General features: G+C 40.0%; 2 protein-coding genes across 3 annotated transcripts; both read right to left on the bottom strand.

Annotated features, from left to right (window-relative positions):
• Positions 1–3,362: 3,362 nt before the first annotated feature.
• mus81 (MUS81 structure-specific endonuclease subunit) lies at positions 3,363–16,322 on the bottom strand. Its single transcript, XM_061710669.1, has 16 exons — positions 16,264–16,322; positions 15,861–16,011; positions 13,657–13,786; positions 11,675–11,760; positions 10,456–10,581; positions 10,297–10,377; positions 10,133–10,221; positions 8,814–9,167; positions 7,358–7,485; positions 7,156–7,268; positions 6,323–6,442; positions 6,024–6,119; positions 5,501–5,623; positions 5,286–5,389; positions 4,842–4,925; positions 3,363–3,633 (listed from the first exon to the last, which is right to left on the bottom strand). Exons 2-16 carry the CDS (start codon positions 15,999–16,001, stop codon positions 3,567–3,569), a joined length of 1,842 nt encoding a protein of 613 aa, XP_061566653.1. The 5' UTR covers positions 16,002–16,011; positions 16,264–16,322; the 3' UTR covers positions 3,363–3,566.
• A 2,583-nt stretch (positions 16,323–18,905) lies between these two features.
• LOC133420366 (interferon-induced protein 44-like) lies at positions 18,906–27,308 on the bottom strand. Of its 2 annotated transcripts, none has more exons than XM_061710051.1 (10): positions 27,234–27,308; positions 26,699–26,826; positions 23,145–23,223; positions 22,613–22,737; positions 22,148–22,208; positions 21,868–22,063; positions 21,416–21,568; positions 20,935–21,106; positions 20,677–20,777; positions 18,906–19,295 (listed from the first exon to the last, which is right to left on the bottom strand). In XM_061710051.1, the coding sequence occupies exons 1-10, from the start codon at positions 27,260–27,262 to the stop codon at positions 19,101–19,103; spliced, it is 1,239 nt and encodes a 412-aa protein (XP_061566035.1). In that variant the 5' UTR covers positions 27,263–27,308; the 3' UTR covers positions 18,906–19,100. The 2 variants fall into 2 exon arrangements, with proteins under 2 accessions (XP_061566035.1, XP_061566036.1); XM_061710052.1 differs by having other exon boundaries at positions 21,416–21,562.
• Positions 27,309–27,906: the final 598 nt, after the last annotated feature.

Genomic DNA, 27,906 nt, shown 5'->3' with positions numbered 1-27,906 from the left:
ACTCGTCGGCCCATGCATCGCTTCTCCTTGTAATCTCCAACTTCATCAAATGTACTTGGAGCAAAACGTCTCTGGTCCAAAGGAGCAGTGGTCACATGATTCATGTTCACGCCAGAGTGCTGAGCAGAATTAAAATCCTGATTATCAGAGACACCCCTGCCTGGAGGTTCCTGTTGGCCGTTCCTTCCTACCAAAGGAACATTTTTCACCCTGTTAAAGGTTCCTGGAAGCCACTTTTGCAGGGTTTAGCCTTGAAACAGAGACACACATCAACGGTCTGGCCCTGGAAAATGGAAAACTAGTGGAAACCTGCCTGGTGTGTGCAGCTCCTTATCTAAAGTGCGAGTCATTAACCCAGAAAAACCCCTGAGGAGTCTTCTGTCCCCCATATTTCTTGACTCTCTACCAGTACTCGAGTTGTAAAAAAAAATCAGGGGGGATGGTGGATTTTATCATATGGGGACAGATAATTTGTGCTGATTACAAATAATATAATATATTACAAATAATAGCACTGACCAAAACACCTGCAGAAATACTGCAGGAATGACATAGCAGCAGTTAAATGCAGCCTTCTGTAAGCTTTAAATATCCACTGGGCTTACGTAGTACATCAAAAACACAAAAATAAAACAGTTTTCTGAACTTATCAATATGCCTCTGTCCTTCACAGGATAAGTAAAATGGATCACTGCAAAAACTCAAAATCTTAACAAGAATATTTGTCTTATTTCTAGTTAAAATGTCTCATTTTAGTAAAAAAATCTCATTACACTTAAAACAAGACTCATCAATGGAAAAAAAAACAACAATTTTCACCTGTTTCAATTAGATTTTCACTTGAAATAAGTAGAAAAATCTGCCAGTGGAACAAGATTTTTTTGCTGTAATAAGAAGATAAATCTTTTCCTACTTATTTCAAGTGAAAATTTACTTGAAACAGGTGAAATTTGTCAAATAAGTTATTTTTCTGGTGAGGACTCTAAATGATGAAATAGCAGTAAAACCACATTAATTGATGAAATGACATAAGGGGTGGAAAGGGGGGATGGCAGTTTTACAGGGGGGATGATTTTGACCGTTTTTATTTCAGGGGGGATGCCATCCCCCCTCATCCCCCCTCAACTCGAGTACTGCTCTCTACACCTCGCACCTCCAGTGGTGCCACTTGTAGGAGTTCACTAATGGCTCTGCAGTTGTGGGACATATCAGAGATGTGTCACAGTTCAAGGACCTGGAGGGGAACTTTGTGGGATAGTCCTGCAGAACCCATCTGTTCCTAAAGGACAAGAAGACCTCAAAGAAGGGGATCCCCTACAGCAGACAAAGAACCTAAAGCCAGAGACGAAGTTTACAAGAACAAGGAGGTTGTTCAAAACCTTCTACCAGGCTGTGGTGACCAGTGTCATTTACAGGTCAGGTCACATTTACACCCCTGTTGTGTTTCTAGCCATACATTTCATTTCCCGATGCAAAGAAACATCTGCTCATGTGGATGAGCGTAGAACAGTAGGTATGTTCAGCATCTGGATGCTGGCGGAGAGAGAGAGGCCAGAGAGAAGACCGCTCCATCTATCAGATTCATCCTCATCCTCTCACTAGTTACCAGAGCAATAAAATAAAAATAATAATAAAAACTATTTTTTGTCTTAGATGAGTCTAAATGCAGAAATGTCAAAGCAGGTCACTAGAAAAACAATACAGCTGACTTAAACCAGGTCACGGGAAACTATAAAGGAGATAAGGGCATTAAATATGAAAGAAAAGGAAGCACAGCTTTACGTACTGTCGTTTTCAGATATGTGATTTTATCTCTCAGCTAGCGACACCGATGCTTTGCATGAAAGTTTCATTTCAGCCTTTTTCTTTTTCACTAACCGAACCCCAACGGTTGGCGTTGCGGTTATTAAATAGTTTCACTTCCTTTAAAGTTCTCTGAAAGAAAAATAATCAAACTTTTTAGGAAACTGGTTACGATGGCAAATCCACTTTTTCGTTCCTTCAACATTTTAGGAAAAAAGAAGTTGAGCTACTTTGTGAGGATTTTGCTTTTCATCCGAGCTGGAATGAAAAAGAAAATACAGAACAAAAGCTCTGATGAATATACCACCGTTGTGAAAGTTAAAACACCTGTTTCTGTAAAAATGAAGGTAACACACAAATCCTAACTATTATAAGACTTGAGAAACATAAATCCATTCATTAGTAAGAAACAGCAGTTTGAAGTGACTTGACTTCCTCCTCTTCACCCTCCACTTACAGTTCTGTAGATTTGGGGTCAAATTATCTTCATCACCCCAAATATCTCTTCATATATCAAAAAGGTGGAAACTGATGATGATGATGATGATGATGATGATGATGATGATGATGGCTGAAGCCAAAATGTATTACTAAGTGTCTTTTGTTTTGTTTTTGTAATTTACACTCTTTAGGAATTGCCACACTGTAGTGGTAGTGGTCCCTTGAATCACCTGAATATTGCACTGACTGTTAAATAAAACCACAAATCTGCTATTTAACAAACTGCTGCTCTTTTTTGTCGTCTCCAATCAGACTGCACATATTCTATTCTTTATACTGTATATTCTCATCTTTTTAGTCTCTGCATTATTTACTACTTTACTGTATTGTACATATCTTCCATGCTGTATATATCCTTTCATAGTTTGTCACAGTTTACAAAACTGCTGCTCCCTTTGCACACACTGTACCTCATTATTTTATACCACTGTACATTCCTCACTTTCTGCTTCTTTGAACTTCTGGTTAGATACTAACTGCATTTCGTTGTCTCAGTACATGTACTCTGTGCAATGACAATAAAGTTTAATCTAATCTAATCTAATCTAGTGAAATTGGTATTATTCCCACTCAACACGCCCTCAGAAGTGGTATTACTTATTTTTCATAGATTCAATAACGGAAAATTCACCTTCAGCTTACATGAGTCTTTTAACCAAGAAGAAGAGCTGGAAGAGCTGTATAAGCTGAGCTGCTCTCTCCTTACCAAGCTATGACCCATGGAAGATGGTTTGGGACAAGCTGAAGGACAAAGTGGAGTAAAAACAACAGATAAGCGGTCATAAAGGCTGTTGGAAAACCACTTAACCCTGCTGTCATTTACATTTTGGTTCAGTATTTCCTCATGACTGAAGTTTAAATGAACCTCAGTGTATTGTTCCTAACTGAGTGGCCACTGTTCACATGTCTCTTACCATTCTGCTTTAATTTAATACTTCATTATTCCTTTTTTTAATTGTAGAAACATCACATGGATGCTGGAACGCTGAACTGCAGCAACATCGAACTCATTCAGTGAGCATTTAAAAAGCCTGGTGAAACAAAATAAACTTTATTGGTTCTCCTGGACACCTTTTTTGAAATGCTTCATACAATCTTCCAGTAGAAATATAAAAAAAATAGCAGCAGTTATATAGTGTATAAAATTAAATCAGCTTCAAATTGAATCCAAGTAAAGAATGAAGGACAGAAGCTTGGTCCGATGTAACTGTCACTGTGAGATGAGGGATTTGGAGTTTGTAGTCATTGTATCAGAGTCGTATTCATGAAAGTGCTCCCTGGGTGCAGTACAGCTGGTAAACGGTTCTGCTCAGGGCCGGACCCAGGTTTCTGAAAAACAAAACACATCAGTATCACTCACACAGAACGCTTACGTCCGTCCAGAGCTGATGATGGGAGAGTCTGCTGTCCAGTCGACATGTGAAACGATGCTTCAAGCTCTCTGAACTAAACTACTCGGTCATGCAACTCACATAACCGCTGAAACTGTGATCTTGGAGTATGGGAAGATGAAGAAGAAGAAAAAAAACAAAAGTGGTACTTTTTTAGGGCACCTAATGTTTCAGAACCTCGGATTATGATGCTGCCACCGGAGGTTTGGGGGGCAGGAAGTACGCGGGACAAGTGCTTCACTTCATCTGCAGCTCTCCGTCCTTTAGTGGCCCAATTGTTTACGTTTGATACATTTATTAAGAGTAAGTCAAGAGTTTTCAGAAAAGACGGCCACTTTTCAAGCAACGTACAAAATAAAAAAAGTATTTCTGACCTTGTGTCCCGAAGAAATTGTCAACCAGTGGCCGGTAATAAAACATACATTTATCACATCGATCAATGACGTTTGGGAAAAGAAATCTTATTAGTAATAGTAGTAATTAGTAGTAATATTAGTGAGCTTTAGTGGGAACCGTGTAAAGGACTTTAAAACAACGAGGGTGAACAGACGGAGCTGGTTTACCGACATCCTCATCCCACCGGTCATTACTAAAAAATTCCTCCCAGCTCTTCCTCCTGAGCAGATCTAACATTGGATCAATAAATACTAATCTAATGAAAGGAGCTTATCATAAACCTTGGACACAGATGTTGGGAGGAGGGATTTTTGCACCATGTCTAAACTGAAAGGAGCAGAAAAGGAGGAAAGAAGAACTTAAAACAGGAGAAATTTGAGAAGCTACAGGACACTCTGCCTTTATAAAGATCCTTAAATGCTTTCAGGGACGGGGTGGATCCGGAAAATTATCCAATTGGTCTGACTGATGAGGGGTTTTCTTCAGATTTAACAGCCGACTGGTCCCTCTACCTCCAGTTTTCTTCACATCCTGAGTGGAAATGCTCTGACCTTCGCTATTAAACACTGCTGACAGCTTTGCTGTTGATTTTCAGGTTAAATTTCACGACACATTTGAATGTTTTAACAACTTCGCCAAACTTTTTTAGTAGTTTTGTTTAACTGAACATCTTCTCCAAAGTCGTATTTGTTTTCTGGTCTTAGGAGAGTACAGGAGAGATGTGAAATGTGAAATGGGAGCACCACAAACCTTTTGAGCTTGCCATATCGGATGCCGGAGAGAAGTTTCTCTTTCTCTGGTTCACTTGAACACTTTTCATAAGCTGCTAGGAGACTGAGACAGGAGAGAAAAGCAGAGAGAAGTGATCAGATGACCCAAATCTTGATGTTTTTGCTCATTTCAGCCTTTGATGAGAATAAAGGTGTTTAAATGCACGAGTGTGGTGTTTCTAATGGATGCAGGATGTAAATGGATGACTCCCCACCTGCCCCGAGGAGCTAAACTGGGTTTGGGGGGAAAAGTGGAAAAAGTTCATGCTGTTGTCTGACAACAAAACAAGAAAAAGAAAAGGTGCAATAATTCATTTTTAAATACTGGACTCTGTGTTATCGGCTATACAAGACACTGGGTCTGTCCACCAATTAGATCCTGTCTTCAGGACTTATGGACCAATCAGAATGGGGGGAGGGTTACCTGTGGGGGGTGCTGTAGCGCTCCAGTATAGCAGCAGCTTTGTCTCCAGACAGGCCGCTGATCTGCATCAGCTGTCTGGCGAACACTTCTCTCACCGTCTGACACTGCAAAGGAAACAACGACTAGATTAGAGACTGAGATGTTCACACATGCACATGTACGTGCACATTGCAGCCTTCTCCTGGGGGATTCCCTGACACCAACAGACGTGGCACCTTGTTTTTGACGGCTCCGTGGTTGAACTCTGCAAAAGAGATGAGGGAGCAGGAAGGCATCCCTCCCTCCACCTCGTCCCCGTCCCCCTCCAGCTCTCTGGAGCGACGCACCAGCGTCCGGTTCTGAGAGAGATTTAGAGAAACTGATGAGAATAAAAGCAGAACGCGCCACTTACAAACAGAAATAATACTTTTAATCTTCTGATCAGACCGGGTTTTAATATTGATGAACCCATCGTTAGCGGTTGTGCAGACATTAATGTTGCCAGCTTTCTTATCTGGAGCATTCATGAATGTGTGTTTCAACACAATGCCACAAAGGAAAGACCTCAGGAGCGGATATTCCAGGTAATCTACCACAACATCTGACGGTGCAATGCTAAAATGAATCCAATAAGAAACCCAGAGAGACGTGTCTCAGGGCCTACGTGAGCCTCACGGAGCACGTTAAATGTAACATGACGGCTTGCTGGCTTTCTGGATCTGGATGAAGTAAAAGGAGGCACATGCAAGTGTTTTCCACCTGGTAGAGTTTGGTCAGATATCGAGTCATGACGGTGAGGTAGGCCGCCGACTCCCTCACATCCTCCACTCTCTTCACGAAGAAGCCGTCGACGACCTGACGGACGAAACAAACACATCACCGGACCGTCGACAGCTCTGTGAGCTCAGTTAAACTACGTCAAGTCATTATGCTTAAAAACAGGGATAAAGACGTGAAAGGGACGAAACCAACAAGTTACAGTTTAATTATTTTATTTATGAAGCTTCCGTCAGACTCGTCTCTGTAACGTTACATGAGCGACGGGGGTAAACACACACCTGCGTGTTGACGATGGCCTGCTGCAGCGTGGTCTCAGGTATGCTCAGGTGAGCAGCGGCAGATCCCCCCCCCTCCACCAGGTAGATGGGCCTGCGGAGACCACACCTCTTCAGCCGGAACTGACGGAGGAAAAAACCACAAGCAAAGTGGTGAATCATTAAAAATATAAATAACTGCTCACTTCAAAGTCTTCACCGTTCAGACGTGTTTTCAAGCATCGAACAACAATCATCTAATAACTTTGATCGATTTGAACTGAACGAGCATCAAACTCTTGGTGTCAACACATTCGAGGAGGAGCTGTGAACTGTGAAGGATGGATGGATGGATGGATGGATGGATGGATGGATGGATGGATGGATGGATGGATGGATGGATGGATGGATGGATGGATGGATGGATGGATGGATGGATGGATGGATGGATGGATGGATGGATGGATGGATGGATGCTGAAACGCTTAAATGATTTACAGCAAAAGTAACTATTTATCAAGTATATTTTAAATAACTGTGGGACGTCCTATTTTTGACGCGTTATAAACTCAAAAACAGTTTTAGTTTGAATCTAAACATAAAAACTCGTTAATTAAAGTGACAAACTACAGATTAATACACTTTTCTTTTAAAGTTTTTCAACAAGGACAAAGCTGGGAAGTAAAAACAAGTGATGGAAACCAAACTAAATCCAACACTTGAGAGAAAGTGGCCGCTGTCATGACGACGAGGTCCTGCCCGGAGACACACGAAGGAGACGGGGATTGATCCAGCAAACGGACTTCATCCTCAACTTTTGAGCGTCTGAAAACCAGGTGGCGGTAGGTGCTCCTCACCTTCTGCTCCCTGAAACGGCCGTCGATGATGCTGCCGCACAGGTCGTCCATCCTCTTCCTCTCCACGATGAAGTCCAGGACCAGCTCTGTGCCGGCGGGAGCTCGCAGCTGCCCTGGAACGGTAGAGTCCAGGCTCACTGGCACCAGGGAAACCTCACAACCCGTCCTCTACACGCCCCCCCCGAGCCCGGAGACCACCCACCTGGAACCGGCGCCAGCTGCTCCTGAGCCACCCACAGGAAGTCCCCCACGTTGAGCTTCCTGACGTCGAACCTGACGCCGTTCCTCTGCAGCTCCTTCACCAGCTCCTGCTTGCGGTGCTGACAGCCGCTGCACAGACCCAGACATGACGCCTCAGCTCCAACAAATGTTACAATAAGTAGCTACCCTTTCTTACATTCTGATTGACGGACCCCCCCTCTCTCTCTATTCTAGTCTTTCTTCTTCCTTTTTATTTATTTGTTTACTTATTTTTGTTTTCTTTCTTTTTATTCATTTATTTTAACTTATACTGTGTACCTTTAATACTTAATTATTACTTTAAAGAATTTTCAGTTATTTATCATTATTAATATTATTTCCGTTGAATTGTTTAATGTTTTATCCATAAATTAAAAATTTAATTTCTCAATCCATCGAGATGCACAGTGTTTTTATGGTGTCAAATATCCTATATATTGTAAATTGCCATACAGAAATAACATGACACTCAATGTATTGTGTCATTGATTCCTGTTCTACTGTGCCTTACTCCCTAATAAAAGTATAAAAAAAAGACATGATGTCTTAGCTCTAACAAATTTTATAATAAGTGGCTTCCCTTTCTTACATTCTTCCACTCTCTCCAGTCACTGCCCCCAGATTGATGCCCCCCCGCCCTCTATCTCTCTCTTTTTTCTTCCTTTTTATTTATTTGTTTACTTATTCTTTCTTTTTTTTCTTTTTATTAATTCATTAATTTATTTTAACTTATAATGTGTAGCTATAATACTTAATTATTACATAATGGAATTTTCAGTTATTTATCAATCATTATTAATATTATTTTCTTTGAATTGCGTAATGTTTTATCCATAAATTAAGAAAAACATCCTAGGAGGTAGACTGTATATCTTTTTCTCAATCCATTGAGATTTTGTTTTTATGGTGTCAAATATCCTATATATTGTAAATTTCCATACAGAAATAACATGATACTCAACTTAAATGTGTAATTGATTCCTGTTCTAATGTCCTTTACTCCCTAATAAAAATATAAAAACTAACTTTATTTACTTATTTATTTACTTATTTATTTATTTTTGGCTGCATTCCTCTCTTTAAAAAAAAACATCTTTGTGCAACACCATCATACCCTTAAAAACACACCACACACGTGCACACATACAGAAGAACACTCATACACACACACCTGATCGAAATCTGTGTCAAAAACATTGACTTTGTTGTTGTACTGCTTCGTTTGACTGTTTGTCTTATTTGTTTTCTAGTGTAAATAAAAATGAAAAAACAGAGACACACAAGGAGTCAAAAAACTGAAATAAAAAAAAATAAATAAATAAAAATATTTAAAAAAAAACAAAAAAAGACCCCCCCCCCCCCCCCCCCCCCCCCCCCCCCCCCCCCCCCCCCCCCCCCATCACAGACGAGCGTCTCACCCTGTCGTCTCGATGAAGTCCACACAGAGGATGATTTCATAGGCTCCCGGTCGGAGGCGCTCGCCGTTCAGGTTCAGGTTCCTGCTCGGTTGTCCCGACGAACACGTCCCTCCGGCATTTCTCCTCGTCTCGGTGACGCTGGGGACGGTCTCTTTCAGTGCGTGAGGCGGCTCCTCGTCTTCATCTTCACCACTCCCAGTAAGATCAACTATCCCAGGAACTCCTTCTCCTCCTTCTTTTCCTCCGCCAGGCTCGTCTCCTTCACTCTCACCCTCCTCCGGACCATTTCTCACCTCCCCTTCCGCCGACGCCAGCCGCTCCGCCAAGGCCCGACCCGCTTCTGTCAGGGAGTACCTGAAACGGAGGCAGGAACCAGAGAACGGTGTTCGGGTCACTAACGAGGACACATTCAAAAACAGCGAGATCAACACTGACTGACGAAATATTAACGAGAAATGGTCAACAAATAGAGTTGGTATCTACTTTTAAATATTTAGGATTTTTAATTGATGACCACTTGTCTTTTAAGGAGCAAATTCAATATGTTGTAAAAAAAAAAGCTGAGGCTTTTTTTAGGATTCTATTATAAAACAAGTCTTGCTTTTCTTTTGATGTAAAACAGAAACTAGTGAAAGCGACCTTTTTACCTGTAATTTACTACGGAGATGTGCTGGATATGAAATGCATCTGTTCATTGTCTTCGCATGTTGGATAGTGTGTATCCTGCCGCATTGAGATTTATAACAAACTGTGGTTCTCTCACCCATCACTGTCTTCGCTACACTAAAGTAAATTGGTCATCGTTACAGGCTCGTCGCCTCAGTCATTGGTATATGTTCATTTATAAAGCCATTCTGGGTAAAATTCCTTCTTATTTATCTTCTCTTTTAACATGGAAACAAGGAGGTTACAATCTCCGCTCAATGGACATTTTGCATTTGGTTGTTCCAAAAATAAGAACGGAATTTGGGAAGAAAGCTTTTAGGTTTTCAGCACCAGATGCTTGGAATAAACTTCAATCCCACCTGCATTTACAAAACCTCCTGCCTGTGATTAAATTTAAAGCTCTGATGAAAACAGTGGAGTTCAGTCTGTCTGTATGCAAGTGTTTTAATTAATTATGTCTTTATGTAATTAATGTATTTGTTTGTTTGTTTTTATCTTTTAATTGTGTAACTATGTTGCTGCTATCTTGGCCAGGTCTCCCTTGTAAAAGAGACCCCCGATCTCAATGGGACTAACATGGTTAAATAAAGGCTAAATAAATAAAATAAAAACGAGGACACATCACACCCCGAGGATGAACAGGATTTCCAGACCTGGCAGGGTTGTGAGTCTTCTCCACCAGGTTCCTCTGGATCAGGGTGCTCACGGAGGACCAGGCGGTGTATTTACTGCCCAGGTCCGGCTGTGGGGCAACAGAAATCAAGACGTCAGCGTTGAAACGAGGCGGCTGCTCAGACGAGTTCGTAGGAAAACGCACCGCTGTGAAGGATTTGTCGCAGAGATGCTGAGCCTCCGCCTGCAGCTCCAGCTTGAACATGAAGCCTCTGCTGCCGGGGATCTGCCGAGGGAGAGACGGCAGGTTTAGGTCGGGGGGGTCGGGGGGGGTCAGAGGTGGGTTAGCTGAAAAACGGGGCACCTGCAGCTGTCTGTACAGAGTCAGCAGGACGGCGTATCCTCCAGTCCTCTTCTGAGGGACATACTCCCTCTTCCTCGTCTTCTTCCCTCCTCCTCCTTTGTCTTTCCCTTCACCTCCTGCAGCATTCTACACAAATAGAAAGTTGAACTTAAGCACTGAAAACATCAGTTTTACTGTCCTCCTGACGGCTGGAAAACAGCACACAAGCTGGAGACTTCTGGCCACGTGACACTTCCATGTTTCCCTCTTTGTAGCCTCTCTACTCTTTAAACAACATTATTTTACCTTATTTCTGCTTCTACTCACTGCTGTAGTTCTTACTTCTCACAACAGCTCCGTCTCTTTAACAGTAGTGTTTGTGAAGCAGACCAGAGAAGATGAAATATCCTGCATTATTAAGACTACACCCCCAACGTTGGGTGTCTCCACGGAGAAACCGCGTTTGTAAATTATTTTTCTGAATAATACCATAATAGTTTTATTCTGGTCAAAGTAAACGTGTTTCAGAGTTCGGGTTCAGGTTATATCTCTCTGAACGGTGCAACTACGCCACCTGCTGATATGAACTAGACCCTGCACCGGTGTGACAGCTTAAACCAGGAGCACGTTTAAGCTCTGTGTAAGAGCTGCAGGAAACTTTTTACCCCCCATAGGGGCATATTTAAATAATCAGAATGAACAGAAGGCAACACATCAACCTTTGAGCTTCCTTAAAAGCTCTTAGAACACTTCTGTTGCTAATCTGAGGATGCTCGACAAAAAATACTGCACGTATACTGAGTTGGTTTTCATTTTTAGGGTTTTTTCAGATCAATAACAGCTCTGTACTTTGATCAACATGCTCAAACATCTCGATGTACTCCTTGTACATAAATACACACATATTACTATTAAATAACTTCTTGTGACAAATTATGATAAAAATACAAATATTCTGATGCAACTCTTCTCTTTTTTAGTCCTTATTTTAGGGAGGGTCATATTTAGATGGTCCCGGGGCTGCGCTTAAGACGTAATATCCCCGATTTGAATTTAAAATGACCAACTTATCAATTAAAAAAAAAAGAGAAAAAACATCCTATTTGGTCTCAGGCTCAGCGCTTAATGCCAAACATATTATAGTTTTTAATTAACTTATTCATACAGTGATAAAAGGCAGCTTTTTGACTATTTTGGTCTATTTGGACATGAAAAGGAAGTCTGTAAAATGTGTCGTTACCTTTTTGGGAGCCAGGTTGTTGTGGGTGTCGGTTCTGCCAGGAGGGGGCGCTCCTTTGGGGAGCCGGTGGATGGGAGCGTTGGCACCTGAGGGAGGAGTCCAGGGGTCCGTTTCACAAAGCAGGTTTAGTGAAAACTCTGAGTCTGTTAACCCTGAAATGAGGGAAACTCTGAGTTTTCCGTTTCACAAAGGGAGGTAACTCAAACCAGAGAAAGAGAGGTAACTCTAGCCTGTTTTACAAAGAGAGGTAACTTAAGCTCTCGGTCAGTTACCGTAGTAACAGACGCTCTGAACCTAACCTGGTCGGGACCAGGTTTATATGAATGAACCTGGAGTTTCTCTGTGTCTCCACCTCTTTCAGAGACACATGCACATTTGATTTCCTCATTCATTCAGTCAGCAGGCGAGTTTTGTCGAAGTTCTGCCGACTGTCATTAAAAACAGAGTCAGTATATATATTAGAAGTCCATTGTCACGAACACGGCATGTCCTTTTGATGAAGACACAATTGATGAAGGTGCAGAATTAATGCGCAGAGAATTAAATATTCGTCGGGAGATGGTTATCAGACCGCGTAATACATGTACATTATACATAGTCTCATTACAGGCAAAGCAATATATGCTAATCCTTTATTTGTTATAATTTTGATGATTGAATTGTTTAATGATTTCATAATATATTCTAATTTTTTGAGATTTTTTATTTGGGGTTTACATAAACTGTGAGCCATAATCATCAAAATTATAACAAATAAAGGCTTGAAATATCTCACTTTGCATGTAGTGGGAAATAATATTTGTTTCACCTTAAGTTGAATTTACTACGAATGGAGTTTTGCAATATATTCAAATGTTCCGACCTCCACCTGTATATTATTACATGAATAAATAAGAACATAATACAGTGGTCTCCAACTCCGGTCCTGGATCCACCTATCCAGCATGTTTTAGGTGTCTCCCTGCATGAACACACCTGATTCTAATCAATGGTCGTCATTAACTTGTCATCAAGGTCCGGACAGTTCTGTTGTTGACACAGCTCCTTGTATCATGGTGTTCTGAAGCAGTGAAAGATCTAAAACATGCTGGATAGGTGCTCTCCCGCAGGACCGGAGTTGGAGAACCCTGCTGGCATAATATGTGTCTGCATTGGTTCAATACGGAACGCAACCTTTAATTCCCAATTACGGAACAATTCCGTATTTCAAGGGACGGGTGGCAACCCTACATAAACCTGTCCAAGCCATCAAGGAGTTCCACAGGATTGCAGGTGAATGATGTAGAGATCTGTTAAATTAATGTTATATTATTCTGTGCTGCGGTGTTACTCTTTTTCGAAAAACATGTTCAAATTCGCTGTATGCGCGCATTAAAATCTCTAATTCCATTCGGGTGAAAAAGGACACGGCGTAAAGTATGTGGATCTTCAGATGCAATGTTTCCTCAAAGGGATTTTGTAAATTGAAATGTTAAATAAAGTTTAAAAAAAAAAAAGAAAAAGTATGTTGCTCTTTTGTTGTCACCGGTTGCCATGGTGAATCCTTGTATCAGCGCTCTACTGATGATGGCTTTTTATTTCCCTCACGCATGAGCTTAACTCCAGGTGAAACTACTTAGAGTTGAGTAAATTACCTCAAATCCGCTGTTCTGGAACCGAAAACTCAGAGTTTCCGATCTCAGAGTAGATCAACTAAGAGTTCAGGATTAGACTCAGAGTTTGTTGAACCTGCTTTGTGAAACGGACCCCAGGAGAACAGGTGACGATGCAGCAGCTGCCCACCTGTGATTTATTTTACCTCATGGGTTCAATTAAATATCTTTCAATATTTAATATGTTATCACAGCTTTTGCTGTAACTCTTGAAGTGACCGACGACTGGTTCCCCATGTTTGCAGAATTCTCTTCACCTGTTTTTTTTTTTTTTTAATGTGTTTGTCATAACTGGCTGTATAACTCTCATGCACCGTCCCTGTTTCCCACCGTTCTCTCTGTAGTGTCGCTGCAGTCTTTGGTCCAGTATCTTGCAGATGCCGTCCCCAAAGTTCTGCAGGATCTTTGCCTCCTTGGCGTTTTGAAGCGGCAGCGGATATTTGTTTAAAGAGCTGATTGCCTGGAAAAATCAGAGAAATGTGATCTGTTTATAAAGATGTCTGCTGCTTTAAGTCAAAAGTTCTTAAATGGAGCTCAAGAGAAAGAAAAAGAAAGAAAAATCCTGCTTTTATTTCTGTGGCTTGGATCTGCAAATATGTCAAAGTGTAAAAGGTGCCATGAGTTACGGGTGCCCAGACGGTCAAAGTCATATGTCTTTCATCATGCACACAAACTGTACGTGCAAACACTGCAATGAATTATAACAATAAGGGGTAACAAGAAAAATCTAATCAAAATCAACAAAGGTCAGAAAACCTCCATGGTTTCATGTAAAATCAGGGAGTTAATAATAACTAAAACAGTTTAAAAGATGTTTTAGGAGTTGGATATTACCGATCCGTACAAGAGTTTTGAAACACAGAAGCTTAATTAGTCCCATATTTTATATTTTAAATTGTGTTAATAGCAGGAAATGAAGACTGAAAACAAATGTATAGAAGCACTAACTCGGGTTAAAGCCACTTTCAGTAGATCACAAGATAATAGTCTGTTCGGATAGGTTTAAAACTTATAAAAACATTGTTTTTTGAGGGGATTGAGCGCTTGCTCGGTCTCAGCTTCATATTGTGCACACATCTGTAAACACCTGGCTGGGTTTACACAGCTGTAGTCCACCAATAAAGTGTTTTGTTTTTTAAATACATTTTACTACGATCAGCAGTTGGTGTTGAAGATTATTTAGAAAGCAATGCTTCTGTCGCGATTAATTTTGCCCTCAATGGTTCAGGCAGATACTCACTGGTGTGATCAGGGAGACGTCTGATTGGCCCTAAAGTTATCCTCCAGCAGGACAATGACCTCAAACAAACCCTCAGTGGACACATCTTTAGGTAGCAGCTTGTCAACGCAAATATCTAATCAGCCAATGACATGGCAGTGTGTTGGGGGATCTAGACGTGGTCAAGACGAAAAGGAGTTTAAGTGACTTTGAGCACGGCATGGTTGTTGGTGCCAGACACACGGATCTGAGTATTTCAGGAGCCGCTGATCTACTGGGGTTTACAGATAATGGTCTGAAGAAGATAAACTATCAATGAAGGAGCATCGTTTCCCACAGTAACTCTGTCCGGAAGAAGCTCAGCAGAGGTTATACTTCCTGCGTCAGCTCAGGAAGTTTAACCTGCCACAGCAGCTGCTGATCACCTTCTACTCTGCCATCATTCAGTCTGTTCTCTGCACTCGGCCACCAAACTAGACAGGCACAGACTGCAACGGACAATCAGGTCTGCAGAGAGGATAACTGGGACTAAGCTCCCATCTATCCAGGACCTGTACCGGTCCAGGACCAGGAAACGGGCAGGTAGCATCTCTGCAGACCCCTCACACCCAGGACACAGTCTGTTTGAACTCCTCCCCTCTAGACGGCGCTACAGAGAACTGTACGCTAAAACCTCCAGACTCAGAGACAGTTTCTTCCCCCAAGCTGTTGCTGTGATGAACTCTCTTCACTCATAAAGTCTCAGAGTAATCAATCACTGTGCAATAATAATAATAATAACCATAATCATATGCTGTAACAATGCACCTTTCAATAATCATGTCTACCTAATACTGCTGCAACTTTCTTTTTTTTTTAATTGTATATATGTTAATAAGAGCTGTCATTCGTCCTTTTACTGTACAGTGAGCGAAAATAACCAAGTCAAATTCCCTGTCTTGTTTGACCTGACTTGACCAATAAACCTGATTCTGATTCTGATTAAACACAACATCCTATTCAATTGAATTCAATTCAATTCCATTTATATTGCGTCTATTACAACATAAGTTGTCTCTAGGTGCTTTCCAGGAACCCAGAACATGACCCCCGAGCAATTATTACATAAACATAAACAATGGCAGGTAAAAACTCCCAAACAGTGGGAAAAACCCCTAAAGGTGTACTTAATAGATAATAATAGATTATTATTAATTTATTAGTGAGTGTACAGTCCCTGCTGCAGGAGTGACGTCACAGAGAGACCACGTGGTTCTGTCTGCAGAGTTTGCAGAAGAGAGGAGAATTAAATAAACGTGTGCTTCTCGGCCCAGACCTTCTGGTAGGTGTACTGGATCTTCAGGCCCTTCTCCCGGGCCTCGTCCCGGAGCTCGGTCAGCCACTGCAGGAACAGCGGGTTGGGACACGGAGGCAGGGCACGTTTCCGACCCAGCCGAGCAGATTCCGACCCGGGCATCCCTGTGGACCTGAGCAGAGGGAGATCACATGAATGACTGGCAGGGGAACACCCCATCACCGCATAGAATGAAGAAAATTAAACAAAACAAACTAAACTACTGACTTATTGCTAATTTGAGCTAACCAGTAAGAACTAACCACTGAACCGGTAATGTAAAATATGTGGGGGGGGGGGGGCTGAAATAGACGGCAATTTATTAATAGTTTTAGAAGATGAAGTTGTAAGGGAAGTAGTTTCTGTGTTTAATGGTGTTTCTTACCTTTTATTTGTGAACCTGCAGCAGCTGGCGCCTTGTTTTTAAACAAGCCACACTTCCTTGTTTACAACAGTCACGTGACCCGCGGGCTGGTGGAAACAGCGACATCTAGCGGCGACATGAGCGACAACAGGGAATCTGGAGATAAAAATACTAAAAAAAACTCAGTTTTTCTCGATTGCTAAGACACAATTCCTGGAACAACTCGCCATTTATTTATTTTTTTCACACACAACAAAACAAGACCCATCTCTTTAATCAGGCTTTTAACTGACTCATTTAACTCTTTTAATTTTTTTATGCTCACCCTTATTTTTATTGGATCTTACTGCTCTGTTTTATATTAATCTTTAGTTTATCCTGTTTTATCATATTTTATTTTCATTGTCTTATCTCAATGTTATATCTAAATTTTTTAGTCGTTATTTATGGTCTATTTTATACATTCTACTGTCTTATTCTTTTAGTTTTTAATGTCTTGCTTTCTAGACATCTTTAAGAAAGCCTATCCCTGATGTCCTGGTCTTTTAGAATGTCCTTGTGCTTTTTTTGCTAATTTAGTTTTTTTATTTTATTTTATTTATTTTTTTTATTTTTATTTCTCTTTTATTTTTATTTTCTATTTTTTCTTTTTTCTAATCTTTATTGTAAGCGCTTTGAGACTTGTTCTTCAGGTGAAAATGCGCTCTATAAATACAATTTATTATTATTATTATTATTATTAGACATACTTTTAGGATTTTATGTTATGTTATACTCTTTTAAACTCCTTTAGTGTATCTTATCCTGCTTTCTTGTAGCTTTTATCTCCAGTGTTTCCTCATGGGGAGCCTCCATGCTGGGAGTGACTCTGGTCTGCAGGGGGGTCGTCCTGGGGGTGGTTCTGGCCTGGATGGTTGTGAAGCTCTGCACCACGGCTTCACCGCTGTGGTGTGGACTCCTCTATCCGTCCGGGCCGGGATGGTCTCTGTGGAGGGATGGTCTCTGTGGGCCCCCCCCCCTTGTAGCTGCGGGCTATGGGACCTCCTGGCGTGGACGGCTCCCTGTTACCGTTTCCTCACCTGGATCCTCAGTGCTCAGCCATGTCTACACCGTGTGTCTGCGTTTGTGTCTGTGTGTGTGCGGGGAGGGGGAAGGGGCAAGGCATTAATACGTTTTATGTTTATTTGTTTTATGAAAAGCACTTTGTGTTGCATTTTTTGTATGAAAGGTGCTTCATAAATAAAGTTTGATTTGATGACAATTTTAAAAACGCACACCTAACGGTCCAAACATCTAACTTCTGGGTCCCAATCAGTCTTTACCCCCAGACAATAAAAAGCTGTCAAAACACAGACTACATTAGTGTTTGTGACACACAGGAGGGTTCATTCAAACTGCCACCAAAATGTCAATAATAGGGTTTATTCACAGCACTTCCAGATTGAGCACATATACAGGTTGATCAGCATCGGCATCAATATCAGCATGATCTTGTCTCAGGTCAGGGTCCGGCCATAGTATTTCATCAACGTCACACATTGTCTCCTCTCGCCAGGCAGCGTGGGAAATATCCCCTTGTGTGTCTGATCCAACCCTGGACAGATTCCAGAGAAATATCCTCACATGTGTGTATGGGTTGCGGTCATACACTCTCCACCGTCATGCTGAGAAAAATCCCTCTATTGGATTCAGAAAAGGGGAGTATGCTGGCAGAAAAGGGACCCTGAACCTGGGGTGGTCATTTGGTTATGGGAAATGTGTGTGCACTTCTGGAAACGACGAAAAGGTTTGGGTGTTTGTGCTACAGGAACCAAGTTTTCGTGTCTTAGCAATGGAGAAAAAATGTAATACATTTTTCATTCATATTACAATTTCTTACCATTGAAATTGTTTAATTATTTTGACAAGTTTATTTTCAGACAGGACAGGTGAGTGTGGGGGGGGCAGGACAGGTGAGGGGGGAGCTTTCAACAGGGATGGCTTTCCCACTCAACCTTTTGTTTGTCTCTTTTTTTCTGTCGTTTTATTTTATTTTAAGTTTCATGATAAATGCTTGACACTATATAATTAATTGCATCTGTTATGTTTTTATTTTATTCTTGTACAATATCCTTCTATAGCCATTTTGTAAATCACTACTTTTGTGTGTAGACAAAAAGAGCCTGGAATGTATGAAGAATATATGTCTATACAGTATGTCTAAATGCTCAATAAAAAGACATGTGGAAAAAAAGAAGTTGTATTGCTACATCAAGTGTTTTTAACCCTATTGTGCTGCCGTATTATATTTGACATGAACTTCTGTGACCTCTGTTTAACGGTCCCATAACAAGGTAAAAATAAAAGGTTTTATACAATAAAATACATTTACCTGATGCATTCATAATGATGCAAGTAATTGTGTTTTTTTAATATATATATATATATATATATATGATAAATAAAATAACTGCTTCTAATAAATAAATAGCCTATTCTGTGTATTAATTCATATCTCAAGCACTAAAAGGGTTAAATCTATGAATATTTAGGATTTTTTTATATTCTAATCATCATCATAATCATGTAATATTTGGATCATTTCTGATTAGATTTTGTCAAACAAACAGAACAACCTGAACTTAGAATTCATGACTAAAAACAATAGAGACATAGTTTCAGTTTTTATTTCATTTCATTTCATGTATGAAGCCGAATGGCAAATTTGAGGAAAAAACCCCAAAACATTCAAGAAAATGCAGGTTTACTAATTGAAAAAAATCTTACAGCTCCTCTTTAACTCATGACTTCAACATGCAAGGTTCACAAAAGACTTTATAAAGACATATTCAGACCGAAATGAATCATTATTATTATTGTTATAATGTTAACTTTGGCCCTGAGATTCGCGGTTTGTGGTCCTGGAAAAATAGGTCTGTGTACTGCAGGATGTGGTCGACGGCACTTAGCAGCAGCACGTCTGTGTTCAGGTCCAGGTCCAGTTCTGAGGAGTAGTTCTTCACCGGAACGATGTAGGAGGTGGACATGCCCAACAGAGCTCCAGCTTTACTCATCTGCACACACACACATGCACACATAAGTCCTAGCTGATCCCAGCAGCAGCTGGAAATGATCATCAAAAGTAATGTGGAGTTTAAGCACTGAAAACTAAAGTTATCTAAACATTCGGCTGCTTTTCTTCTTTTTTTTTTATCCGGGTAGGTAAAAGAAAATATACAAAGAATCTGACGAGCGTGTAGTTCTCGCTGGTTAGTAAAGTTTACGTCTGCTCTGCTGACTTTTTCATTCATGCTTTCTACACTGGAAGAAGTTTTTCAAACTTTTTGAAACCTGTAATCTTTATTTTGGGTTGATACAACAGTGGGATGAGGAACAGCGCTCACAAACTCATGCACTCGTGCATTTCACAAGGAAAATATTACATAGCTGGATTCTGAATCTCGCACTGGCCTTGGAGCAGCGCCAGTAGGGCTCATAATGTAATAAGTTATTACATTATTACATTATGTGCAAAGCCGTTATTACGTTATGCGCTCATGATTTTATTACATTATGAGCCGATTATAACATTATTAACTTATTACATTTAAGTTATTACATTATGAGCCGATTATTACATTATTAACTTTTATTACATTTAAGTTATTACATTATGAGCTGTTATTACATTATGAGCCGTTATTACATTATGAGTTGCTACACCCCTTGGTATATTTTCTTTTACAGATTGACGTCTGATAATCAGAGGAAAAGATGTACCCTTCAGTCCTTACTTTTGTTAAGTCTTGTCTGAAACTGAGAAGTAACCAGCGCCACCTTCATTGTACCAAGTTGGGTTTTTTCAAGGTGTATGTGTTATGTTTCACTTTTTTTATGTGCATGGACTAAATTCCAACTAAAGATTATTACTGATACATCTCCTTATGTATATGATTTGTATTGATTCATGTTTCGGATATGAGGCCAAATTTGGGATAAACTTCTTTTGTGTGTCTTTTTTAAGGCCTCACTCTGCTCAGCTCCTTTCTCCAGCCCTTCCAGGAGGATACTACTTCCCAGGCCAGCTGAGACAGCTAATCTCTCCAGCGTGTCCTGGGTCTGCCCAGGGGGTTCCCTGTTTAGCTGTAAATACATAATTATCTGTGCATGTTTATCATGGCCCAGTAAAATGAAGGGATGGGCCAGATTTGGCGCCCAGGCCTTGAGTTTGACATGTCTGCTCTGGCATCGGTGCATATTCAAAGCTGGTAACGGCGTCTTCGCCATGAGACAACAATATTTTGTAAGTTATCAAACTGTTTCTCAATTAGTTTTGAACACGTTCCATTTATCAGTAAATCTGTGATAAACTTCTTTATCCGTTTTATGGAAACACTCAGAGAAACACCTTTTGAGTTTTGTTCACGCAAGTACATGTGCGTCCTTTCAACCTACCACGTCGCGGATACTCTGCCTCTTGTAAACCTGAGTGAGGTCTTTGGTTATTTCTGGACAGATCTGGTCAATGTGGGTCAGCAGAGCCACCTGATGAACACCTGAAACATAGGATCACCACACATTTACCGCAGAAAGCTGAGGAACACATCACTTGCTCGTATCACCAGAATGGTTTAAAAAAAAAAAAAAACATCAAAAAGGAAGTTGTGAGTCAAGTCTAATCAGATCACAGATCAGAGTCCGGCTTTTGCTTACCCAGATCACTGATGTGCTCTCGGAGCTTCTTAAAGGTGGTTCTCAAGCTTTTGGGGTACATTGTGATTTTGGAGGCGTCCACAACAAAAGCCACACAATGGATCTTGTCCTTCAGGTTTGGCAGCTTCACATAGCCCACAGTTTCTGACCTCACCGGCTGCTCTGGGCTAAACTGAGAGTAAGAAGTTCAGAGATTAGACGTTGAAAAAGCCACTGGGGTTCTGCACCGGCGCGTCTGTGGTTATTTACTGACACTAAAACAGGAAGCAGAGCTGAGGCCGACGCGTGTGTCAGAGGTTTCAGGAGGAAATATTTGCTTGGGATGTCAGTGACAGTAGAAGGTTACGGCTGTACCGGGAGGGATTTTCTATTGCAGATTTTTATCTTCCGCCTTTCAGACTTCTCCACCGGGCTCCAGCAATCAGCCACTCATTCACGTGCAGTGCTTGTCTTTTATACATTACTGTACCATCCTGCTTACCTTGTGTCCCTCAGGTACGTGTCCTTTAATGACTGACAAGATGTCGTGAAGGGTCAGACCGGTCATCCCTCCATCCCCAAGACCAGCTGAATCACACAGCACCAGCCCACTGGTGTCCTCTCCTCTCTGAGCGTGGATGCTGAACGACTGTAGCTGGCACCGTTGAAGTCAAAGTTAGTGGTGAAGATGTATAATTCTCACATTGTTTGTACCAGTATTTGAGTTTGTGCCTCGTCATTCATGAATCAGTTTAAATTGAGCATTTCTGGTGTAAAAGGACGTATCTACAGTTGTAAAATATGAATTTACTCTTAGGTTATAGTTAATGTCAACAGGAAAACCAGCATTAAAGGTTGAAAATAATGATAAAAGTTTCTTCACGAACTTGTGATGAAAATGTTAAATAACCCTTGAAATGTGTCGATTTCGACTAATACGCCTTCAGCCTGTACCTTTTTGGTGAAGCTGGTGGAGAAGGACCCCACCATGGCGCGGTTGGCGACTCTTCCATTGAACACGGACTGGACAGAACTGATGAAGCTGGACTTCCCAGAGCCGACCGGGCCCAGCAGGAGAACCCGGGCTTGAGGCGCCTCCTCACATCTGGGTCTGTAGGAGCTCACCGTCTTCATCAGGTTCTCCTTTTGCCTTTCGAGATGATGGAAATTGTTACGATGAAGCGGAAGGAAGAAAAACATTATGAAACGAAGGAAAAAGGGCAGATTTACTCACTCTTGTGTCCACTCCACATTTCTCCACTGAGCTTCCAGCTTTAGAGAAGTTGCTGAAAACACTAAAGAATGGAAGATCATTGAAATATTCAATGTTAACTGTCTTTTACTTTAAAAAAGAGAAAAAGGGACTACAGCTACTAGTGATTCTTAATGAAGACAAGAAGACAAGTTGCTTTGGTGAGCAAAAAAACTACAGTTTGCATGATTACAAAACTGAAATTGTGACATTTTAAAAATATTCTTGTTTGTAACTGGAGCAAACCCCCAAAACTGGGTGAGATTTGAGAGAAAAATGAAATCACGATGCTTTCAATCACATTTTAAACTATGTGTTAAAGGCTTCCTTGCTTTTCAATATCTTGATGTGCTGAAAGATGCTTTTTTTGTGTTTTGCTCCAAAGGAACATCCCTGTGTCTTTTGTAAAACATTTCCAGTATAAAGACCTGTGTTTAACCGGCTCACCTGGGACTTGGAAAGTATGTTTCTCCTTTTCATCACCTGAACTGGTACTGTTAACCTGACTTAGAGCATCTTGGGCTGCTGACAGAGCAAAGCGAGGAGTTGGAGGCGTAAACGCACCTGCAACACTGACATGGGAGAAAGCAAAAAGCAGATGGATCATGAGAATAGCTGCTTAACATTTCACATATACAGCAGCCCGAGAACGTCTGGCTAATGATGCCTTTAAAGTAGTATTATGACGCTAGTTATCGCCTGGCTGAGTCAGACCAGATGAGCAACATCAAATAGCGATCTACAGTAGAGCTGCATATTTATCAGAACAAATGCACCATTTGTAAATATAAGCTCTTCTTTCAGTTATGATAATAATCTCCCACTAATTAAAGTGCAGGTTATTCATGCAGCTGTCAGTCACACAGCAACAGATCAATGACCTTATCAGCTAAATCTCACTGTTAAACTGTTACTCTGTCATAAACTAAATGTTATAAATCCACCTACGTAGCTCGATGACTGCAAACCTGTTGCCTACCTGGGTTTTATTAGATTTTTTCCCTCCATTTGAACGTCACTGCGGCGAACTACACCAACTTTGGCCCGACGCTGCATCTCTGTGAGGAAAATGAAACCTAAAAAGTGAAACTTAGAGAGAAGCAGGAAGACAAACAACTCATTCAGTCAGTCACATAACTACTCTGTCGTCGCTTCACTGACTGTTTGGGAAACACTGTTCTGTTTAAAGTGCTTTATGGTAATTAGAAGCGACAGTTAATTTAGTTTTTTTTTTTTTTGCAGCTTCAAAATATATTGTGTACAAAAGATGAATATAACTTAAAAACAGTGACATCATTATAGCAGGCATTGAATAGTATCACATAAACTGCTTCATCTCAGATCTTATAAAAGCAGGATTCTGTTATGTGGCCATATATTAACCCTTTATGGCTTATAACAAAAACACAGGTGGATATATTTACCTCTCTGCTTTGTGATTTAAGCATTGTAAGTTATTGCACAAGATCGTATACTTAAATTAATTACTGAACACATCTTAAAATGATTATATGCAAGAAATCACAGTATAAAAGCTGGGAAAAGTTTTGCCTATGTGCACAGAGCCAGAGACGTGCAGAGACCTTTGGAGGGGCAGGTGCTGAAATTTAGAAAAGGGACACATGGAACATGACTTTAACGCTTTCTGACAATAACTTTGTTACATTTGTTACTTTGTTACATTACAATACAAAACTCTGTTGTGTGTTGTATTGTAATACCTGCTCTGAACTTCTTAAACCTTACCCACTACAAATACCCCGTATTATAATAACAAACTAAAACTTACACTGAAACTAATGGAAAAATATAAAAACTATAATAAGTCTGGATATTAGGAGAGAGTGCAAACATGTCATCCAAAACGGTAGACTCTGGTTCATTTGGAAAGTTTGGTGCATTGGTAGAAATAAAGTGGCGAACCTGTAAATACATAAAGTAGTCTGAATTAGTAAGGTTAAAGTTTACACACAGGTCATTGAAACTTACGAAAACCCCTTCCTTATAAAAATCTTTTAACCTGATAAGGCTGTCTTTTCCATCTCAAGAAGGTTGCATCCATGTTAGCTGGAGTAAATGCCTGATTATGGCAAATGGGTGCCTGTATGGAAAACTAAGATAAACCCATATATTTTCAGAATTGATGCCAGATACGTAAGGTATTAGTCACTACCGGGTTTAAAGAATATAATGAAATGGATAGGACTCTGGAGGTTATTAATGCCGAAAGTTTATTTTCAGACAATTATCCATATAAATTACAAATTTGATTCACAATTACTAAAATTCATTGTTTTTCTTTTCTTTTCTTTTCTTTTCTTTTTCAAGACACCAGAATATGAAAACTCATATTTTCTGTGATAATGATCTAGAACTCAGTGATTTTTACATTTCCTAGACAAGGAAATCAAATTCAATAAACAAATGATAATAATGATAAAACACTTAGTGCAGCTTACCCTTCCAGTTATGATAAAATAATCCTTTGCTGACAGAGTCCAAAGCCACTTTTGACTACATGTTGTTTTGACACACATTAACTTTTTGTGATTTGCTGCCACCGTCTGGTCAGAACATGTATTGCTACTAGCCTTCAATTTTCTCAGGCAGACTTGGATGACCTGCAATCTGCAAAAGCATGCAGCATGGAGAAAATCCAAGATATCACTGATAGCCTTGCTGATTATCAAACTTCTATCAATAAACTATTTGATAAAACAGACTACTTGGAAAATCAGTCAAGAAGAAACAATCTGCTAATAGATGGTGTGCCTGAAACTGAGTCTGAATCTTGGAGTGAGACAGAATGCAAGGTGAAGTAAGTATTTTTCGATCACCTGGATATAGACCCCAAGCTTATAGAAATCGAAGGAGCTCATTGGACTGGGAAATATCAACAGGCTGGACGCCCTAGACCCATTGTGGTGAAATTACTTCGTCACAAAGACAAAGGAGAAATCCTGGGAAGAGAAAAATCACCTAAAGGCACCAACATCTTCATCAACGAAGACTTTTCTGAGACTGTGCGCATGAAACGCAAGGATCTCCTGCCACAACTAAGAGAGGAGAGGAACAAAGGGAACATCGCCTTTCTAAAATATGATCAACTGATCGTGCATCCTCCCAGATCCACATGATCTCATCTAGCTGCACTCTTTTAGTTTTTTGTTTGTCTGTCTCTCTTTGTTTTTTTGGGGTTTTTTTTCTCTTTATGTGTGATTTACGTGTATCAAATCCTCTAGAAGAGTTGTCAGTAAATCCACAGGACTTGAATTACCGTAATTATATGTATAGTGGTTCCTATGATCCAGATGTCAACTTCCTTAACTTCAGAATGAACCAGGGATCATGTAATTATTATAACGAGGAAGATTTCAATACATTCTCTAGCAAACCATCATATGAGGGTTACAAAAATACAAAAAACTTTTCATTTGAATATATGAAGTCTACCCAAAAATTATGATCATCTAGTTCAATATATGTCAACTTTAAACCATGTATTTCCGGTGCTTTCTCTATCAGAAACATGGCTCAATGACGATATAGCATCTTGTTACTCAATACCTCATTACAATGCTGTGCATTCATGTAGAAAAAATAGAAGGGGGGGAGGTGTTTCAATTTTTGTTGACAGAAATTTAGAGTTTATTGAGAAGAAAGAGCTGAGTACCAATTTAGACAAAATTGAGGCAGAATCACTTTTTATTGAAATATCAAACTTCAGTGCTTTTGGTGGGAAAAATGCTATAATAGGTGTCATTTATCGCCTGCCAGATATTGATGTCAGTATCTTTAATAATGTTCTGTCTGATACTGTAGAGCTGATAAGCAACAAAGGAAATGTGTGCATTCTTCTTGGTGATTTTAATATTGATATCGTCAAAAGTGAATGTAATTTACCAACTAAATTTTTGAATATTCTTTCTGCATCGTATCTTCATTCTTCATCCTCTCATCTACAAGCCAACACGGATAACAAATACCACTGCTACTTTAATTGATAATATTTTTACAATTTTTTTTGACCATACAATCGAATCTGGACTATTGCTAACAGACATTTCTGATCATTTTCCAATTTTTCAATTTTTTCTTACCAAAGCTTATTTACATGTCAATATACTATAATATACTATACAGTCATCAATATGGTTTTCGAAAAAAAAAATGTCAACAGAAATGGCTCTCTTGCAGTTTGTTCATAACATTTCTACAGCATTAGAGAATAAGAATATGTCCCTTGGAATTGGAAAAAAAACTACAGTTTGCATGATTACAAAACTGAAATTGTGACATTTTAAAAATATTCTTGTTTGTAACTGGAGCAAACCCCCAAAACTGGGTGAGATTTGAGAGAAAAATGAAATCACGATGCTTTCAATCACATTTTAAACTATGTGTTAAAGGCTTCCTTGCTTTTCAATATCTTGATGTGCTGAAAGATGCTTTTTTGTGTTTTGCTCCAAAGGAACATCCCCGTGTCTTTTGTAAAACATTTCCAGTATAAAGACCTGTGTTTAACCAGCTCACCTGGGACTTGGAAAGTATGTTTCTCCTTTTCATCACCTGAACTGGTACTGTTAACCTGACTTAGAGCATCTTGGGCTGCTGACAGAGCAAAGCGAGGAGTTGGAAGCGTAAACGTAAATCCTGTAGCACTGACATGGGAGAAAGCAAAAAGCACATGGATCATGAGAATAGCTGCTTAACATTTCACATATACAGCAGCCCGAGAACGTCTGGCTAATGATGCCTTTAAAGTAGTATTATGACGCTAGTTATCGCCTGGCTGAGTCAGACCAGATGAGCAACATCAAATAGCGATCTACAGTAGAGCTGCATATTTATCAGAACAAATGCACCATTTGTAAATATAAGCTCTTCTTTCAGTTATGATAATAATTTCCCACTAATTAAAGTGCAGGTTATTCATGCAGCTGTCAGTCACACAGCAACAGATCAATGACCTTATCAGCTAAATCTCACTGTTAAACTGTTACTCTGTCATAAACTAAATGTTATAAATCCACCTACGTAGCTCGATGACTGCAAACCTGTTGCCTACCTGTTTTTTATTAGATCTTGTCCCTCCATTTGAACGTCACTGTGGCGAAGTACAGCAGCTCTGGACCGACGGGGCTTCTCTGTGTGGAAAATGAAACCTAAAAAGTGAAACATAGAGAGAAGCAGGAAGACAAACAACTCATTCAGTCAGTCACATAACTACTCTGTCGTCGCTTCACTGACTGTTTGGGAAACACTGTTCTGTTTTAAGTGCTTTATGGTAATTGGAAGCGACAGTTAATTTAGTTGGGTTTTTTTGCAGCTTCAAAATATATTGTGTACAAAAGATGAATATAACTTAAAAACAGTGACATCATTATAGCAGTCATTGAATAGTTAGTGACAGCCTGTATTTTTTTATCACATAAACTGCTTCATCTCAGATCTTATAAAAGCAGGATTCTGTTATGTGGCCATATATTAACCCTTTATGGCTTATAACAAAAACACAGGTGGATATATTTACCTCTCTGCTTTGTGATTTAAGCATTGTAAGTTATTGCACAAGATCATATACTTAAATTAATTACTGAACACATCTTAAAATGATTAGATGCAAGAAATCACAGTATAAAAGCTGGGAAAAGTTTTGCTTATGTGCACAGAGCCAGAGATGTGCAGAGACCTTTGGAGGGGCAAGTGCTGAAATTTAGAAAAGGGACACATGGAACATG

The sequence above is a fragment of the Cololabis saira genome, chromosome 20, assembly GCF_033807715.1.
Source record: "Cololabis saira isolate AMF1-May2022 chromosome 20, fColSai1.1, whole genome shotgun sequence".
Lineage (NCBI taxonomy): Eukaryota > Metazoa > Chordata > Actinopteri > Beloniformes > Belonidae > Cololabis > Cololabis saira.
This window is presented reverse-complemented; position numbering and strand designations above follow the sequence as displayed.